Source organism: Chiloscyllium plagiosum, chromosome 1 (genome assembly GCF_004010195.1).
Source record: "Chiloscyllium plagiosum isolate BGI_BamShark_2017 chromosome 1, ASM401019v2, whole genome shotgun sequence".
NCBI lineage: Eukaryota > Metazoa > Chordata > Chondrichthyes > Orectolobiformes > Hemiscylliidae > Chiloscyllium > Chiloscyllium plagiosum.
Genome location: NC_057710.1, coordinates 126,337,492 through 126,357,209, shown reverse-complemented (window position 1 = coordinate 126,357,209; position 19,718 = coordinate 126,337,492). Strand labels below are relative to the sequence as shown.

Below are 19,718 nucleotides of genomic sequence, written 5' to 3'. Positions count from 1 at the left end.
CCACATTTCTGAAGCAAACTTGGAATCAATTAGCAACAAAGCTATTGTAAATGTTTTGTGTAATAGGGCAAAGTTAATTGCGTTCAGCAAAAGCTGATAACATAATTGAATCCCATGTTAAGTTTGAAAGCTCCAAGCTCCAACCACAGGCAAGAATCTTAAACCTAAAGCCAATTACATGAAGCAAGAGCTGGCTATGGTTATTAAAACAAGTAGTCTTAATAGTTTGGTAAATAAACAGTGCGAAATTTTTATTTTTAAAAATTCAAGGTTTAACAAAATGTGTCCCTTTGGATCCATCTTGCTGTAATATTATTATTCCTCTGACTTAAAGTTAAGCGTAATAAAATAGAATGAGACTAAACTAGCCATGAATGTAAAAACAGCTTATAAGAGTTCTTACAAATCCTAAAAAGGACAAGTAGCTAAAATGTCCCTTAGAGACAGGGACAAGAAAGGTTATTGTGTAGCATAAGGAAAGGACAGAGGCATTGAGCAAAAATTTTGTTTGTCTTCACAGCAAAGGTACTGTTTCATAGCAGAAATAATAGTCAAATACAAGTAGGGAACCAAAGATAATCAATCCTTCAATTTCAGCAGGAACAAGTTATTGGAGAAATGCAAAGCACTGAACTCTGATTTCCCAGGACCAGGTGGTCCACATCCAAGTTCTAAAAGAATTAACCAGCAAAGATAAGAGGATAAACTGATTATAATTTTCTAAAATTCTTTAGATTCTCACATGGTTCTACCAGATTGGAAATTTGCAAATAGAAAAACTCTTTCAAGAAATGAGAAGGAAGTAAACTGGGAACAATAGGCTAGTTTGCTTTACATGATTCAGTGGTGAAGTGCTCAAATCTGTTAAAAATGCCTGTCCTACTGATGTCTTCAAATTATAGTATCATTCAAAATGAACATGGTTCTACAAAAGTACAATAGTGTTTGATAAATTTAAGGCTATAACTGATAGGGTAGTGAAAAGGATAGATGTAATATACTTTTATGTTTAAATATGTTGCACGCAAGTGAATAAATGAGGTAAGAGCTCATGTAGTTGGAGGCATGGATAGCATGGATAGAGGACATTTAAGAGAAAGGAAGTGAAAATTAATGATTCATGGAGCATTTTTTTGAACTGGCAGACTGTAACTTGAAGTACAACCAAGACCAGTGCTCGGTTCTTTGCTGTTCAAAATGCACATCGATGATTTGTATGAAGAGACCGACACTAAGGGCAATGTAAAGTTAGTAAGAATGGCAATTGCAAGGCAGGTACAGAGGCTACAAATGGATATAGAACATAGAAAAATACAGCGCAGTACAGGCCCTTTGGCCCTCGATGTTGCGCCGATCCAAGCCCACCTAACCTACACTAGCCCACTATCCTCCATATGCCTATCTAATGCCCGTTTAAATGCCCATAAAGAGGGAGAGTCTACCACTGCTACTGGCAGGGCATTCCATGAACTCTCAGATATGGTTAGGTTAATAATCTGATGTGGTCCCGTATGAGGAAATGTGAGGTTATTTACTTCAAAAAAGTAGAAAAGCAGAATACGTTTGGATGGCATATGAGAAGTACCAAGTTAACATTCATGCACATCCTTCACTTTAGAAAGGCAAACACGATGGTCTTTATTATAATGTGATAAAAGAAAGAGCAAGGATATCTTTTGACAACTCTGTACAGGGCTTGGAACTCACTAGCATTAAGTATTTGTTGTCTCCTTATCTAGTGAAGGATGAAGCTGTATTTGAGGTGGGTCAGAGTTTCACGATTTATTTCTGGGATGAAAATAGTATGCGATTTTGGAGATTTATAGCTCAGGTTGTGGATCAGATTGTAAGTTTTCTTGCTGAGCTGGTAGATTTGTGTCTTGGTCTGTTTTGGTAGATATTATTTGCAGTTCTGTTTCTGAGACGTTGGTAAATGGGGCCCACATTGACATGTTTGTTAATGGAGTTCTGGTTTGAATGCCTAGCCTGTAGGAATTCCCGTGTGTGTCTTTGTTTAGCCTGTCCACGATGGATGTATTGTCCCAGTCGAACTGATGTCCCTCTTTGTCTCTGTGTATGGATACCAGTGATAGTTGATCATGTCTTTTAGTGGCTAGTTGGTGCTCATGTACCCTCGTGGCTAGTTTCCTTCTCGTCTGTCCAATGTAATATTTGTTGCAGTCCTTGCAAGGTATTATCGCAAACATGACTAACTATCACTAGTATCCATGCACACAGACAAAGAGGAACACCAGTTTGACTGGGACAATACATTCGTCCTCGGACAGGCTAAACAAAGATATGCACGGGAATTCCTAGAGGTTCGGTATTCAAACCGGAACTCTATTAACAAACAGGCTATCATAAAGGGCATTATTTTAAGGTGATTGGAGGAAGATTTAGGGGAGATGTCAGAGTTAGTTTCGTACACAAAGGGGTGGGTGCGTGGAATGCACTGCCAGTAGTGATCGTAGAGTCAAATACACTAGGGACATTTAAGCGACTCTTGGATAGGCACATGGATGTTAGTAACAAGTAGGGTACATAGGTTAGTTTGATCTTTAGAGTAGGATAAAAGGTTAGCACAACATCAAGGGCCAAAGAGCCTATACTGTGCTGCACTGGTCTAGTCCTATATCGATTTCGGACCTCATTTATCAACCCCTCAGAAACAGAACCTAAAGTGATATCACCCACTGCAACAGACCAAGACACACACATAGCAAGTGGAACAGAACACCGTGCTTTATCAGAGGCTTACTGTTGTTACCTAGCATGTTGTGACAACATGTCTGAGAACAAATCTACCAGCTCAGTGAGCAAACTTACAGCTATGAGAATAATATCCCAAATTGAGAAGCTGAGTATATTAACCTCCTACCTTCTAGAATTTAGAGGAGTGAGAGGTGATCACCTTGAAACTTGAGTCTGATGGGGCTTGATAGGTGCTGAGAGATTATTTTCCTTAGTTTAGAATCACAGAATCCCTTCAGTGTGAAAGCAGGCAATTTGGCCTGTTGAGTCCACAGCAACCTCCCAAACAGCAGCCCAGCCAGACCCACCCCTCCTCACACTATTCCCATGACCCCACATTTCCCATAGCTGACCTACGTAACCTGCTCATCTTTGGACTGTGAGAGGAAACTGGAGCACCTGGAAGAAACCCCTGCAGACGCAAAGAAAATGTGTGGAGTTTGCACAGACAGTAGCCCGAGGGTGCGAATCAAACCCGGGTCCCTTGTGGTGTGAGCCACTTGGTTGGAGAATTTAAGTTCACCAAGGTTCCTTAGACAGCACGTTGCAAACCCATTTCCACTTGGAAGGACAAAGTGAGCTGATACCTGTGAACACCACCATCTGCAAATTCCCTTCACTATCTTGGATTAGAAATATGTTGCCATCCCTCCTCAGTTGCTGAATCAAAGTCCTGGCGTTCCATCCCTGATGACATTGTGGGTCCACCAACAGCACGTGGGCTACAGCGGTTGAAGAAGACCATTCACCACACCTTCTCCAGGGCAACTAGGAATACAATAAATGCTGGCCAGCCTATATCATGCAAGTTCGACTGGTGAATTTAAAAAAAAACTGAAAGGCAAAGTCTCATGATATCCAGTCATTTAAGACTGAATTAAGAATGTTACTTTTCATAATTTAAATAGTGTGAATGCTTCTTGCTCCCTAGTGACTAAGTTTGAGAATTTTGGACTTGAGGGGAATCAAGAGATTGGATATTATGTGGGTAAGTAGAATTGAGATAATAGGTCATTCATAATCTTATTGAATGGCAAAGGACGCTTGAGGCACTGGACCACTTACTGCTGCTGCTAGTGCTTTTCTTTTTTTAATATGAGCACAAAAAAAGCATTTTCAGTTGTAGGAAAATTAAATCCAACACCAATGTCAGTAAGGTAAATTCCCCTCTGGAGACTTGAGCATAGAATTTAAGCCGACTGTCCAGAGCAGTTCATGAGTGCCAAGCATTGAAGTGCTTCCATGCCTGAATGAATCTCTGTGCTAAAATTTGGACCCTAGTCATTCTGGTGGAATCCAAAGTGGGAAACAAATTATTGGCGAATACATGTTACTTGTACGATTGACTATTATGATACTCTTGACACCTTCCATCATCTGATATAATTGAGTAGCAGCTAATGGAATGATATATGGGCAAGTTGGATTTATTCTGTCTCGTGGATTTTTTTTAATGTTATGTTCTTTGAAAGTGGGTGTTCTGGCATGGTCAGCATTTATTGCCCAAACCCAATTCTCCAGCAGGTGGTGATGCCCTGAACTGCAGCAGTTTATATGGTTATAAGTATACTTCTAGTGCTGTTAAAGAGTGAGTTCCATAATTTTGACTCAGCAGCAGTGAAAAAATCTTGTTAATTTTCCATGTAAGGTTGGTGAGTGACTTGGAGAGGACCTTGGTGATGATTCGTGTGCCTGTTACATTTATTTTTTAAGGTGGTAGGTGTTGGGAGTTTAGAAAGTGTTCTTGAAGTAACTTTACCAGCAGTTAGAATGCTTCTTTCAATTGTTACACGCAACTGTCATTGTGCAGCTGTGATGGATCGTATGCCAATAAAGTGGGCTGATGGCTTTGAATGCTTTTGAGTTTTTTATTGTTGCTGAACTTCATTTAGCCAAGCAATTGAAGAGGCTATATGATTACTTAAAAGGCTACTGTGACACATTGCTAGTGTCCCTACTTCTGAGCTACGTAGGCCTGGGTTCAAGTCACATCTCCTCGAGAGCTGTGTCAAAACTGGTCTGAACAAGTTGACTTTTTGTTTAAAAAAATGCTCTTGTGGTAGTGTCCTTTCCTCTGGGTCAGGAGAGTCTGGCTCAAGTTCCAGCTGCTCCACAGATGTGCAACAGAGTTCTGAACAAGTTGGTTAGAAAATACCTCAATGAGTTATATAAAGGCCATTCAGTCCAACTATGGTCTTTCCTCAGCTTACAGATTTGTTACCAGTATTCCATCATATTGCTGACTTTTATGCTTTGTAGATGGCAGACAGGTGTCGGAAAATCGGGAGATGAGTTATTTGCTGTAGAATTTTTTGCCTGTTCCACTTTTATAACCACAATATACAGCCAGTTGTTTCTGGTCATTGTCAGAATGCTGATGGTCGGTGATTCTGAGATGGTAATGCCATTGAATATCAAGAAGAGGTTAGGTTCTATGTTGGGAAAGTTTCTGCCTGGGACTTGTGTTGTTAATGCCACTTCCACTCCTCAGTCCAAGCCACAATATTATCCATACCTTGCTGCATGAGGATACAAAATTCTTCAATATCTGAGGAGTTGTGAATGGTACTGAATCTGACCATGTGTTAAAGCTGCAGAATACAGTTCAATGTAGGAGACTAACCTGAAGACCTCCTGCAGCAATGACCTGGGTGAGTTGAGCTGAGATGATGGGTCTCCAACCATTGCAACCATCTTCGTTTGCTAGGTAAGACTGTAGCCAGTGGTGAACTTACCCCCTGGTTCCCATTGACATAATTAATTTTGGTGGTGTTCATGATTCTACACTGTGTCCTTGACATCAATGCTGTATTTGACTATCTCTCACCTCACCTCTGGACTTTCCATCTTTTGCCTATTTGAGCTAAGGCTGTATTGAGGTCCGGAGCTATCTGGCCTGACAGTATCCACGGTTATTACTGTGCAAGTGCTACAGCTATCTCTGTTAACATCTTCGCTCCCATTGCTGGGCTTTTATATTAACTGGATGCCAGAGTCATTTTTCTATTGCAACTGGTTGACTTAGAGATTGATGACAGTTAGTCATGGTGACTAATTATGATGCATATGTCTCTAGCTCAGTTGCCAGAATTATGTTAAGGCCTGTTGTCTTTACTATATCCGGTGTATTTATCTGCTATGTCATGTGAAGAGATGAGGATACTGGAATCTACAATGTCAATCTCCAATTATTTTCTTCAGCTCAACTTCTCCGATGAAGAGTGTAGGGTTGCCAGCTTACCACATCAAGTTGCAAACATCTAAAGTCCACTCTGCTTTGGCTCTAATCTGAAGCTATGCTCTGACCTGATTGAAGTGACAAATATTCATAGAACTGCCTTACCTTGTGCTTAGTTATTGATTTAATGCATTGAAAATGGGACCACTACTTCTGTCTATAGTTTGAGGTTCTTAACGTAAGTATTCAGGTAACTGTGCAATAGTTTTGTCGGCTTGAAATCAGCTTGCAATGTATGCATAGTGCTCTTGGCTAGTGTTCTTTACTGTGAGGGCAAAAGTTTAGTTGCTTGCTAGCCTTGGAGAAAAGAGAGACATTAGGCTCAACTTACTGATTAGTTGCAATGTACAATGCCTTATCCTAAGATCTAGTTTTAGAATGGTTAGTTTCTTTTTTCTGACTGTCTGTGTTTCATTTTATGCAGTGATTCTGCAATCTGCTTTGCTGCAGAGTAGAGGGTTTGTGGTGGTGACTCCTACCAGTGGTTATGAATGGTCATGTGTGATGGGTATATTTGTGAGGTTGAGCTGAGAGAAAACTTGTTGGATTGATTCTGTTGCCAACTGATGGATGTCCAGTCTAGCAACTATACTGTAGGCTTGGCCATATCATTTAATAAAGGGATGACTGAGTTGCTGTCAATGGACATTAAAATTTTCTTACCAAAAGTACATTTGGTAGATCAATTCTCATGTGTCCTCCAAGTGGTAAACATGGAGAAGTTACTATTTCAAAGGAACTATATAAATATTAGAACTCACATTGTTCTTTTGTCCAGCTTATACATTTGTCATCCATATGAGCAGTTGTCTCAAACTAATGATCTTCCACATGACCGATGTGAAGGATTGTGATGCGACCATAGTTGTTCATTTCAAAGCAAACACTTCTTAATTGTCCTTCATGAAAAGAAAATCATCTGAGCAAACTTCTAAAAAATGTTCTCTAATTCTGGCCTCTTGAGCATTCCAATTTGCACTGAGTCACCATTCATTGATTGCCCACTTTCATTCCTTTTGGAGATGGGCTTTGCTGGCTGAGACCAGCATTTTTTGTCTATCTCTAATTACCAAGAAGGTGGTGGTGGGTCACATCTTTGAACTGCTGCAGTCCATTGGTATAGGTACATCCGCAATTTGGAAGGGAATTCTAGGGTATCAACCCAATGACAGTAATGGGTGGCAATATATTCTCAAGTCAGAATGGTGAGTGATTTTGAGGAGAACTTGCAAGGGGAACTCCCATGCATCAGTTATCCATGTACTTGTGAATGGTAATAATTTGAAAGATTCTATCTAAACAACCTTGGTGAATGTCTACTGCATCTGGTACATGGTGCACTCTGCCTTGACTGTGCATCGGTGGTGGAGGGAGTGAATGATTGTGATTGTGTTAAATTGAGTTGCTTGCCATTTCCTGGATGGCGTCAATCTGAAGTGTTGTTGGATGGAGCTGCACTCACCCAGGCAAATTGGAAGTATTTCATCACACTCCTAATTTGCACCTTGTGGATGGTGAATAAGCTTTGGGGAATCAGGATGAATTATTTGCAGCAGGTTTCCTAGCCTCCGACCTGCTCTTGTAGCTACTGTATTTCTATGGCAAGTCTAATTCTGTTTCTGTTCAGTGGTACCACCAGGATTCAAATAACGTAGATTTGGCGATGGTAATAATGTTGCATGTCCAGGAATGATGGTTAGCTGCCTTGGAGATGCCATTGCCTGACCCTTGTGTGCAGGGATGTTACTTTCCACTTGTAACTTGTCAGCCTAAGCTTGTATATTGTTAAGGTCATGGCTTGTTTCAGTATCTGTGGAGTTGTGGACAGTGCTAAACACTGTGCAATGTTCACCAAACATTTTCAGTTCTGACCTGATGATTGACAGAACAGCTGAAGATGGTTGACCCTAGAACACTATTCAGAGGAACCTAACAGCACTTGGTGGTGCAGTGATAGTATCCCTATCATTGGGCCATGAATCCCGGGTTCAAACCCTACCTGCTCCAGCAGGGTGTAATAGATTGTTTAGAAAATATCCACCTTGAGGAATTCCTTCCTCCTGACATCCTAAATTCTCAAATTCCTTCCTTAATCCCTCCACCTGTCTTTCAATTTTGAGAGTTGTTCAAATCTGTATGATATTTCTGCGGCCTAAAGGCAAATTTTGTGAGATACTGCTCCTGTGAAGTGGCTTGGGACATTTTATTATATTGAAGGTATTGTATAAATACAAAATTGTTTTCTGATGGAAAATTATGGAGCTACCATTTCTGTGTCATAAGCCAGGTTTTTACTAATTCTTCTTAATCTGGGCAAGAGACTAGTGAATTCTCCTATTAAATCTTCCTAACTCTCTGGAGAGCAAAGCAATTAAAATACTCTAAGTCTCCTGTATAGATGTTATCGAAGTAGAATACTGCAGCCAAAATGTTTAAGCTGGTGTAATTCACAAGGTGCTTTTTGTTTGAAGTAGTTCCTCTATGTCGCATTAAAATACTTTTTTTAAATTTAAAAATGTTTATAGGTGGATTCTCCATCGTGTTCTTGGCTCGAACTGTCAGTGGTGTACGTTGTGCCCTAAAACGCATGTATGTTAATGATGCCTATGACCTGAACATCTGTAAAAGAGAAGTCACTATTATGGTAAGGAAACTTTGATTTAGGTAAATTTGATTTGCAGTGACACCTGGAAGAATATTTATACAACTCCATCATGTCCCCCTTCATTCTCCTCTGTTCCGAGGAATACAATCCCAATTGGTCCATTCTCTCTTCATAACTGAAACTCGCCAGAATACGTGTGCACACCAAGGTCCCTCTGATCATCAGTGCTTCCCAGGGTCCTACTGTTCATACTGTATTCCCTTGCCTTGTTTGTCATTCCCAAGGGCATCACCTCTCATTTATAGTTATTGGAAACCAATGGAATACTGCCAGAAGCGTGATTGTATGCTTTTTGCTTCTCAACTCTCATCAAGTTAGTTCTCTTTACCCCTCTTAATGACATTCCCCCTTTCCAAAACATTTCTTTTGAGTGCTGTCACACTCCCTCTGTTAATTCTTCCCTATTTTAGACTCTTTGTACTTTCGAACATTAAACACCCAATTCTTATTATTTTTTGTTATTTTGTTAAACACTTGTTAAATGATTCTTTCTGTACTGTAGCCTATGGTTTCTAGGTTTTAAAAGAAAAGCTGTCATCGCCCTACCAAAACACAGGGTTGTTCTCTCATCAGAGAGATAGGCACACAAGTGATGGTTTAATGTGAAATTCAGCAGGCATTAGGTGAGGAGAGAGGTTGAGGAGGACAGAACCCAGTCAGTCATGGTAACCCCAGTCAGTGCAGGAATTGAACCAATGCTGCTGGCATCACTCTGCATCACAAACCAGCCATCCAGCCAAGTGAGCTAACTGACCCATACTCTAAGTTCTAGGAGGCTCTCACTCAAATACAGATGGGTTGCACCTCAGTAGGACTAGGACTAATGTGTTAACTTGAAGTGTTATTTTAAGATGTCTGTGAAATGTTTTGTCTTTTATAGGTTTATGATAGAAACCATAGGCTACAGTACAGAAAGAATCATTTAACTCATTGTGTTTGTACCAGCTGATTAAACTACCTGCCCTTTCTAATCTCATTTACCAGCAATAGCTCTTTGCCCTGCAGCGCTTCAGTTGAGGATCCAGGTTGCTTTCAAAGTTTCACCTCAAGCACTAAATTGGGCTGCAAATTCTAGGCACCCACCACCCTATGGATGAAAAAGCTTTAAGATAGGTCAATGAAATATTGCATATGAAATTTGAGCTTAAGTTGTGAGATGTACGTTAATCCACTAAAGTGTGCCGTTGTGTAATGCATCAAGTGTTTAACAAGAATGTAAGATCTTAATATCTTTTTGTTGTGAATTCTGTTTTGCTTTCTTTTAGAAAGAGCTCTCGGGCCATAAAAATATTGTTGGTTATTTGGATTGTAGCATTACATCAATTGGTGATAATGTTTGGGAAGTGCTTATTCTCATGGAATATTGCCGTGGTAAGTGTTATTTTAAGATGTCCGTGAAATGTTTTGTCTTTTATAGCTTTATGATATACACAAATGCTTTGGTTTCATTTGTATTTTTACTTAATTACCTTAGTTGCCCTTTGAGCTGAATATCCCCTGAGAAACCCAGTGACTGGAGTAAGCGATTGCTTCTACTAGCCTGAGAATATCACGGATTATTAAATTTTTGACTACTATTAATAGTTCAAGCAAATAATATTTGTATACTTTTTTTTCTTTTGCAAACAAATGTTCAAAGGTGAAAAGTTGTCAGGACTTTACTTAGAATCATGGAGATGAACAGCATAGAAACAGACTCTTCAGTCCAACTCCTCCATGCCGACAGTTATCCGAACTTAATCTTGTCCCATTTACCAGCACTTGGCCCATATTCCCCTCAACCCTTCTTATTCAGATGCCTTTTAAATGCTGGAATTGTACCAGCCTCCTCCACTTCCTCTGCCAGCTCATTCCATACATGCACCAGTGGCTGTGTGGAAAAAGTTGCCCATTAAATCTTTCCCCTCTCACCCTAAACCTATGCCGTCTAGTTCTGGACTGCCCCACGCCAGGGAAAAGTCCTTGTTTATTTACCTATCCATGCCCCTCATGATTTTATAAACCTCTATAAGATCACCCCTCAGCCTCTGACGCTCCAGGGAAAATGGCCTCTCCCAGTAGCTCAAATCCGCCAACCCTGGCAACATACTTGTGCATCACTTCTGAATTGTGTCAGAGAACTTGTGCAGACTCAGGATCCTGGTTCTGAAGTGGCTATGAATGTTCAGAAACAATGTAATGCATGCAAAACATGGCTGACTCCCTCTGTCCCCCAATCAAATTAACTTAATCACACTATTGTTTGGATTTCACTAGCTGTACAGCGTCTGCTTTTGCCCCCTTTGATTGTATGGACAGAGAGATTAGCAAAGCACAAGGGGAAATGTTATGAAGACTTTTTATTGTACTATCCTAACCCTTTCCTTTCTTTTTAAAAAAAGGAGGAAATAATGTTTTCTGTCCAAAGTACAGCTGTTGCTGTGTTCTTAAACAAAAATCTACCTTTTTTATTGGAGGCTTTTGCTCAATAAAATAAGGTGTGCCAACACTGGAAATTATGTACTTTCCATTTTATCCTTCACGTGGTAGAATCAAGTGTTTGTGGATTGGGGGAGATTTTACAGACTTGTGTGGGAATTTTACATGCTAATTAGTGTGTTAACATCATGAATCATTGACTTCCTGAGATTGAAACTTTTGTACAAGCAGAAATTGCTTCATGTATTTATTTGACAGCGGGACAAGTGGTTAACCAAATGAATCAGAGGCTGCAGACAGGTTTTGCTGAAACAGAAGTTCTGCAGATTTTCTGTGATACCTGTGAGGCAGTTGCAAGGCTACATCAGTGCAAAACCCCAATCATTCACAGAGATCTTAAGGTAAGAATCAGTGAAGTAAAATGTTGAACATTTTTTCCATGCTAACGAGTTGCACAGGTTGTAATAGTTCAAAATTCTAATTAATTGCAATATCGTGGATATTGGCTCCTCCAATATTCTGTTGACCTGCACTGAATTACAGTTGAAGATATTTTCATTCGAGAAATCAATATCACCTGACCGTTAAATCTCTAGATTCACTTTGAGAATTGAGCTGCACTTGGCCCCTAATCCCTTACTATCTTTGCTTTACAAAAATATTATCTATCTCTGATTTAAAATTAACAATAAATCTAACATGAACTCTTGTGGGAAAGAGTTCCAAACCTTTGTGTAGAAGTGGTTCCTAACATCTCTCCTGAATAGTTTCGCCTTAATATTTAGACTTTGCCCCTAGTTTTAGAATCTCCAACCATTGGAAGTACTTTATTTACTCTGTCTTTTCCTGTTTATACCTTGAAGATCACCTCTGAACATACTAAATTGAAGAGAAAACAGGCCTAATTTGCATAATCTGTCTTCATAACTTAATCCCTGAAGTCTTCCTATCAATCTATATTGTATTCCTGCTGAGGCGAATATAACTTTCTTAAGATGTGGTGCCCACATCTGTTTTCAGTACTCCCAGTAGGGTTTAACCAGGGTTTTGAATAGCTGTAGCATAGCCTCTGTACCCCTGTACTCTCCTAGATACAAATTCCATTGGCTGCCTTGATTATTAGCTGCACCTGTTTGTAACATATGCGCCTGAACCCCCAAGTCTATTTGAATACCCAGAATACTTTACTTCCTACTGTCTTGAAAAGTATCCTAATCTATCCTTTTTTTTGGTTCAAAATGGTTAACCTTACATTGAATTCCCAACTGCTGTCATTCTGTTCATTCATCTAATCGGAAATTATCCCTTTGTTATACTGTGACTATTGTCAGTATAAAATTACAATGTAACAGTATAAACGTGTCCTTGTAATGGTAATATTTTCTTGTTTTTCAAACTTTATCAGGTTGAAAATATTTTGTTAAATGATAATGGAAATTATGTACTGTGTGATTTTGGAAGTGCGACTCACAAAATTCTCAATCCACAAGTACATGGTGTCAGTGCTGTGGAGGATGAAATCAAGAAGTAAGATCTGTTTTATTCATTTTTTTTACAAGCTTTACTTGTGTCTTTTTCAATATTCTGAAAGCTGACACAGTATTTTGCATTTCTGTTCATTGGCCATAGCAACTGCACTCCAGATGTTTTGCCCTTTGTTCTTTTATGTAGTTTCCACAATCATCAATCTATTGACTTTTCCCTTAATGTCTTCCATATAGCCATTGCACATTGCTTTTCAAATCAGTAGTTTTTCTTACACTTAAACTGCTGATAACAGTAGTTTTATATTTTTAACCTTTCTGCCTAAACACCATTTCTACTGTACTTATTCCTGCTTTGCTTAGATGCCAAAATTGACTTCATTTACTTGTAATCACTCTTGATGTAATTACATACTCACAGTCAACTGTGCACACTCCTTTTACCTAAGATGCAAAAACAGTTTCAAAAACAGCTGTTCAGACTTTGTTGATAGACATCTTGCTTGTGTTTTGTAGATTCTCATGAAAATGTCAAATTTTTGAGACCTATTTTTAGACCAAAAGTCGGGTGTTAACTTTTAGGTGCATAATGTTTCAAGGAATTAGCACATACTTGATCTTAGATCCAAAGAACTAAATGAAGTAAAGTGAAATTAACATTGCTAAACAATTAATTTAAATTTTCTTATTTATTAAATAACATTACAAACTGTGCATACTTTATCTGATGTATAAAAATACAACATAATTTAATTGCAGCACTTTACAGAAATCTTTTGAATCATTCTAAATCACTCAACAATTTGCCCCAATACCCTGGTTGCATAGCAACAACATATGGCGTTTCCTCCTTCTTCTTCATTGACAGTGCTAGTAACTTCAGCATCATTCCACAAGTAATTGTCCTTGTTACTGTTGCGTGTTGTTGATATTTCACATTATACGCTTTTGTTTGGCATTATTTGGGATCAGTTTTGGGCTTATTCCATGACTCTGGGTCAGTGTTGCTCATGAGAGTTCTTACATGTTTCCATTTTTAGCAATTTTTTTAAAAAATTGTCTTCCATATCTAATTGTTCCTTTTTTGTTTTGCACACTTTGGAGAGGCTTATTTGTACACATTCAGGGACTGAACAGCACTTAAGACTGCTCAGAACAACAGCCATATTAATGTTTGTTAATCTCGCATCACAAACTATATTGACATCAAGATGGGGTTTGAACAATAACTAGATCAGCAAGTGTGTTTCTTTTGTGCAATCATTTTTGTCTGTAATTCCACACTTTGAACTATTTCTTGCAACCATCTTCATCCATTGTTAAGACAATTAATCACATTTTGGAATTATTTGAAAACTTGAGTTCTGAAGTGCAGGTGTGGTGCACACCTTTGATTTGTATTTCTATATTGTGTGTTAAGGGCAAGATATATTCTTGGTTTTATTCATGAGATCTAAGTAGTGTGCAGTTTTTGGAAATTTATTGGTTTATGTTGTGGCTATAGAGGATATTGGTTGGGCAACTTTTGGAATATTGTGTTCAGATCTGGTCTCCTTCCTATTGGAAGGATGTTGTGAAACTTGAAATGGTTCAGAAAAAGATTTACAAGGGTATTGCCAGGGTTGGAGGATTTGAGCTACTGGGACAGGTTGTGTAGCCTGGGGCTGTTTTCCTTGGACTGTCAGAAGATGAGGTGGTGACCTTATGAGGGTTTATAAAATCATGAGGGGCATGATTAGAGTAAATAGGCATTGTTTTTTCCCTGGGGTGTGGGAGTCCAGAACTAGAGGGCATCTGTTTAGGGTGAAGATGAGAAAGATTTAAAAGGAACCTCAGGGGTAACTTTTTCACACAGACGGTGTATGTATGAAATGAGCTGCCTGAGGAAGTGGTACAGGCTGCTACAATTATATTTAAAAGGCATCTGAATGAGTATATGAATAGGAAGGGTTTAGAGGGATATGGGTCAAGTGCTGGCAAATAGGACTAGATTAGTTTAGGATATCTGGTCAGCATGGATGAGTTGGACTGAAGGGTCAGTTTCTGTGCTGTACATCTCTATGACTGTATGCACATTTTTATGTCACAGTTAAACCCTTGAGGTGAGCTGTTAAATATATTTAAGAGAAAAAGATAGAAGGGAAAAAAAACTGCTGTTGCCTGGTAACAGCAGTCCAGTATTACTAAAAGAAAGAACCATTTAAAAGAAGAGGCTATGGGCAGTACTCTGTCAGAGAGAACAAGTTGGTAGTTGCAGAGTTGTAGATTTACAATCTTCAAAGTAGTCTGGGCTGAAAAGTCATCCTGATTGGCTTAAAAGTCAGGAAGAGAGGAGTTGCAGACGCAGAAAGCAGTGGTTGATGAGAGTTTAAGGAATTTAAAAGTAAGTGAATTGTGTAAGTATTGGAAAGAGATATTCTATTCAGAAAATAGCATTGAGTGAACCTTTGCCAAAAACAAACCGATGACAGCTGGGTCAAATGAACAAAAACTTGTAGAGATGGGCAACCTTGCGCTGAGCTTTACAGTCAGTAAGGGTTTTGCCAAGGTTAAACGAGTTGCATTTTTATTTTTAATATTAAGACCATTTCAAATAGTTCTCATGAAGTGTAGCAAAGTTTGTTTTTTTTTTCTTTTTCTGTAAGAAAACCTCATATTCTTTTGTTCAGAATATATTCAGCCCTGACCTTCCAAGATAAACAAAAAACAAAAAGTTATATTTATAGTATGTCAGGCCAAGTTTCACTCTAGGGTCTTTATTGCCCAGCATTACCGTCATCTTGGATTATAGAAAAGTGGACATTCTTTTTTTGGATTAATTGTTTGAATTTAAAAGGGATCTGTCAATCTTCAGAAACAAGTACATGGATGTACTAAACACAAGAGAAGAATTGGTCTTTGTTCCAGGTATGTGTTCTTAGAACCTTTCAGGAAGGAATAGATGGTTTGTACAGTCAAAATTCTTCCTTGGTTATTGCTAATAAGAATCAGACCAAGTGAATATTTTCTGAATATTTTATTCCAAATAGGTGTTTGCTTATTATTTTAATCAAGGAACCAAACCAATAAAGATGTTGTGAGAAATTGAAATACAACAAATGCTGATGCAAGATGATTATGCAACTTGTCCTCCATAGCAGCTGCTGATAGAGAAAAATCTTAATTGGAAGTACCTCCTATATCTGAAGATTATAATCTGGTCCCATGTGTATTGAGTTGGATTAAAAAATAACTTAGTAAATGGAGAAATTGTACAGGTAGAAGATCCTTTCTCCAAAATGCTCGGGACCATCAGTTTTTCGGAATTTGGAATTTTTCGGTTTTCAGAATGTGAGTTTAATGGTGAAATTTTTAAAAATCTTACTGGAGAAGCAAACTTCTAACTAAGAACATGCTTGGCTATGCCCTCCCACATTCACAACCCCCCGCCCCCCATGTCGCATCTGAGTGACACACACAGTGCGTGTCGACATGGGTTAACTGTTTGCTCGCCAAGCAGCCTTGTTAATGAGAAAAAGTCCTTCAGATTTCCGAGCTTTTCGGTTTTTGGATGTTCGGATAAAGGATCTTCTACCTGTATTTGAAATAGTGGAACAAATCCCAAGAAAATACCTTTAAAGGTGACAGGATAAGTGGAGAAAGCATTTAATGCAGGGCCCCCTATGTTAGTAGGGGCATAGAGTACAAGAGTAAGGAAGTCATGGTGAATTTGTGTAAGACATTAATTTGACTTCAGCTGGCGTATTCTGAACAGTTGTGGATTTCACATTATAGAAAGGATGTGAGTGCATAGGAGAGAGTGGAGAAGTGATTTTTGAGAATTGTTCCATGACTGAGACGCTTCGGTTATGAGGATAAATGGCAAAAGTTGGGACTGTTCTCCTTGGAGAGAAAAAGGCTGAGCAGAGATTTGAGGAACAAGAGGGCATAGGTGATGAGAGAAATGTTTTCACTCTGAGTCATTTAGGTATGGAATGCACTGCCTGGAAGTGTGGTGGAGGCAGGTTCAATTGATACATTCAAGTAGACGTTGGATGGTCTATTTAGATAGAAATAGTGTGGAAGGGTGTTGAGAAGAAGCCGGAAATTGGCACTAGGTAATGATGCTCATTTAAAACACCGGTACAGGCATGATCCGTGTCTCCTGTGTTGTAACAATTCTTTGATTAATTCTGACTGTTATATCTGAACCATAGGCTCAAAGATTAGATCAGAAGATGTTGAGTCTCTTTGCATAAGAAAGTTGACGTATCAATTCAGTTATCTGAAACTATTTTCGAAAACATAAACAAAAAGGAGGAAGGAAAAGAGAATGAGGCCGTGATGCTTCGCTTCTCTTTAAGAGAAATGTAACAAATGAATCCTAAGTTGATAGCTGTATCAACAGCCTACTCAGAAATTGAATGAGGAGTTGCTGTTTTTTTAAATAGACAACCTATTAGTGAGAAAATGGAGATCACCAGCTTGTGTGGAACTTGAATAATCAATCTGCTGGCAGTTCCAATTGAGAATCAAAACAAAATTTTACAAGTGGCTCTCAAATGCTTGTTTGATTTGTGATGATACCATGGCTTTATGAAGTGCATTTTGTCCTTTAATTTTTGGACAGGATAAGACCATAAGACATACTAGTGGAAGTAAGGCCATTCGGCCCATTGAGTCCACTCCGCCATTTAATCATGGCTGGGCATTTCAACTCCACTTACCAGCATTCTCCCCATAGCCCTTAATTTCTTGTGACATCAAGAATTTATCAATCTCGGCCTTGAAGCCATTTAGCATCCCGGCTTCCACTGCACTCCGCGGCAATGAATTCCACTCTCTGGGTGGAAAAATGTCTCCGCATTTCTGTTCTGAATTTACTCCCTTTAATTTTAAGGCTGTGCCCACGGGTCCTAGTCTCCTCGCCTAATGGAAACAATTTCTTAGCGTCCACCCTTTCCAAGCCATGTATTATCTTGTAAGTTTCTATTAGATCTCCCCTTAACCTTCTAAACTCCAATGAATCCAATCCCAGGATCCTCAGCCCTTCATCGTATGTTAGACCTGCCATTCCAGGTATCATCCGTGTGAATCTCTACTGGACACGCTCCAGTGCCTGTATGTCCCTCCTGAGGTGTGGGGCCCAAAACTGGACACAGTACTCCAAATGGGGCCTAACCAGAGCTTTATAAAGGCTCAGTAGCACATCGCTGCTTTTATATTCCAACCTTTTATAAGTCAGAGGTATGGAGCAGTCTACTCTGCTACTGGAGTAGACAGTTTGTAAGGCATTGGGATTCTTTTTTTAAAAGTTGGAACAATAGAAGCAGCCGAAATGGGTGGGGTTAGGCCCCCACAGAACCAGACTTTTAGTTTTCAGAAGTTGTTGTTGCTGGGTTTTGAAAATGGATGGAAGCTGCAGTATATCTCTCTCTGCCGCACCACCACAGAATTTTTTCTTGATGTTTTCCTCCTGGAATGGAGAATTGGCTGAGAGACAATCTATTTTTATGAACTTGTCTTTTATCAGGGATATGTTTATGGAATGTTACTTTTGTGTAGCAGTTAGTGTTTAGTATTAAAAATCTATTATTTTAAGTTTTCCAATAGAACTAAGCTATTTCAATTTCTTTTTGTGGTGAATTTTAACTATAGTCTATGAATAAAGTATGTTTTGCTTCAAATCAGGTAGCTTGACCAGTCGAATTGCATCTGGAACACAATGCCTTACATTTACCTTTAAGTTAAGGAAAAGTTGGTCTCGACCTTATCATCTTATATTTTGAGGGGGTTTGGTCTGATCCATAACACATGGCAGATTGCTTAGTATTAGGTAAACACAGGTTTAAATACAAAGGACTGCATTTGCGAACAGATTTACTGACAAAACATCTTTTTTGGCCAGGTTTACATAAATAATTGGTTAAACTTGGTCAGACACCTTTTTTAATTTTGATTTTGTTATTTCAAGAATATATTTATAAAAATAATCTTAGTCACAATGCAGCAGCAGATCAAGGAAACAAACAAATATTGGAGTTTGACTCTGTCAAGAATAACCAAAACTATCTCTCACATATATATGCAAGACAATATTTACATGCATATGAGACTCTAGGAAGGTCCAATAACTGAATGAATCCTCATTTAACCTCAGACAGTGGTCTTTCTCCACTGCTCCTTGGAGACAGACTCCCCAAGCTTTAGTGCGTCCCTCAGAACGTAGTCCTGGACCTTGAGATATGCCCATCTGCACCACTCAGCCGAGGTCGAGACCAAAGAGTGTCTTTCGAAGTTGATGGTCCTCCAGGGACAGTTGATGTTTGTCTTGGTGTGCATCCTGGGGATCAGACTGTAGAGCACTATGGAGCTGTTTGGGCCGAACCTTGAGAAAAACACTACATCTTTCTCCAGACTTTCTTTGCTAAGGCACATTCCAGAAGGAGGTGTCTGACAGTCCCAACCACTGCACGCCCCCCCCCCCCCCCCCACCATGAGATATTTCAGTTCTTTTACATGAAATTGTATTAATTTATCATTTAGAAGTATTCCAAGAAGTAATGAATAGTTTGGAAATGAAACAGCTTGTATCTTCTGCATTTCATTCACAATGTCATTTTTGTAAAGACCATGATTAGAGTTTGTTGTTCGGACTGTCCTAATGTTTGGGATAAAGGAATTTCCTTGTTACTGTTTGCCACTAGGAATGCCCCTAATGAGTCCACTGGATTCAGCTATTTTGAACTGATTTACAAGCTTGAGATTAGAGGACCTCAGTTGTTCTTGTGACAACATTGCTCCCTTAACAAGGTTATGTTGTCCTTGATTTGTTTTTGAAATTGTTGGATGAGAGAGTTGCCTAGAGGCAAATTTGATCATTGCTAACAATACTGCCTCGTGAAAAAGGCTTTCAAGTTTTGGGAAAAAAACGCTTGTACAATGAAAGGGGAGTGGCTTGTTCTCCCATCTCAGCTTGTCTCTGGTTTGGTTTGGTTATAGCAGTCTGGCTGTTCAGAGAAAGCAGTTAGTCAGTTTTGAGGCTGCTGGTCAAAGAAACCGCTCCATGCAAAAAGGTGTTCCATGTTGAATCTCCCTGCCATCTCTCTCTCGCTCTCTCTTTCTTTCTTTCTCTCTCTCTCTCTCTCTTTCTCTCTCTCTCTCTCTCTCTCTCTCTCTT

At 39.1% G+C, this 19,718-nt stretch overlaps 1 protein-coding gene across 2 annotated transcripts in view; it reads left to right on the top strand.

The window, feature by feature from the left end:
* Positions 1 to 19,718, top strand: part of bmp2k (BMP2 inducible kinase) — a 96,817-nt gene that overhangs the window by 24,693 nt on the left and 52,406 nt on the right. For both annotated transcript variants that reach the window (XM_043696310.1, XM_043696300.1), the window contains exons 2-5: positions 8,518 to 8,636; positions 9,923 to 10,028; positions 11,334 to 11,476; positions 12,481 to 12,602. In XM_043696310.1, the coding sequence (XP_043552245.1) occupies positions 8,518 to 8,636; positions 9,923 to 10,028; positions 11,334 to 11,476; positions 12,481 to 12,602 (490 nt within the window). The remainder of the gene's footprint in view (positions 1 to 8,517; positions 8,637 to 9,922; positions 10,029 to 11,333; positions 11,477 to 12,480; positions 12,603 to 19,718) is intronic.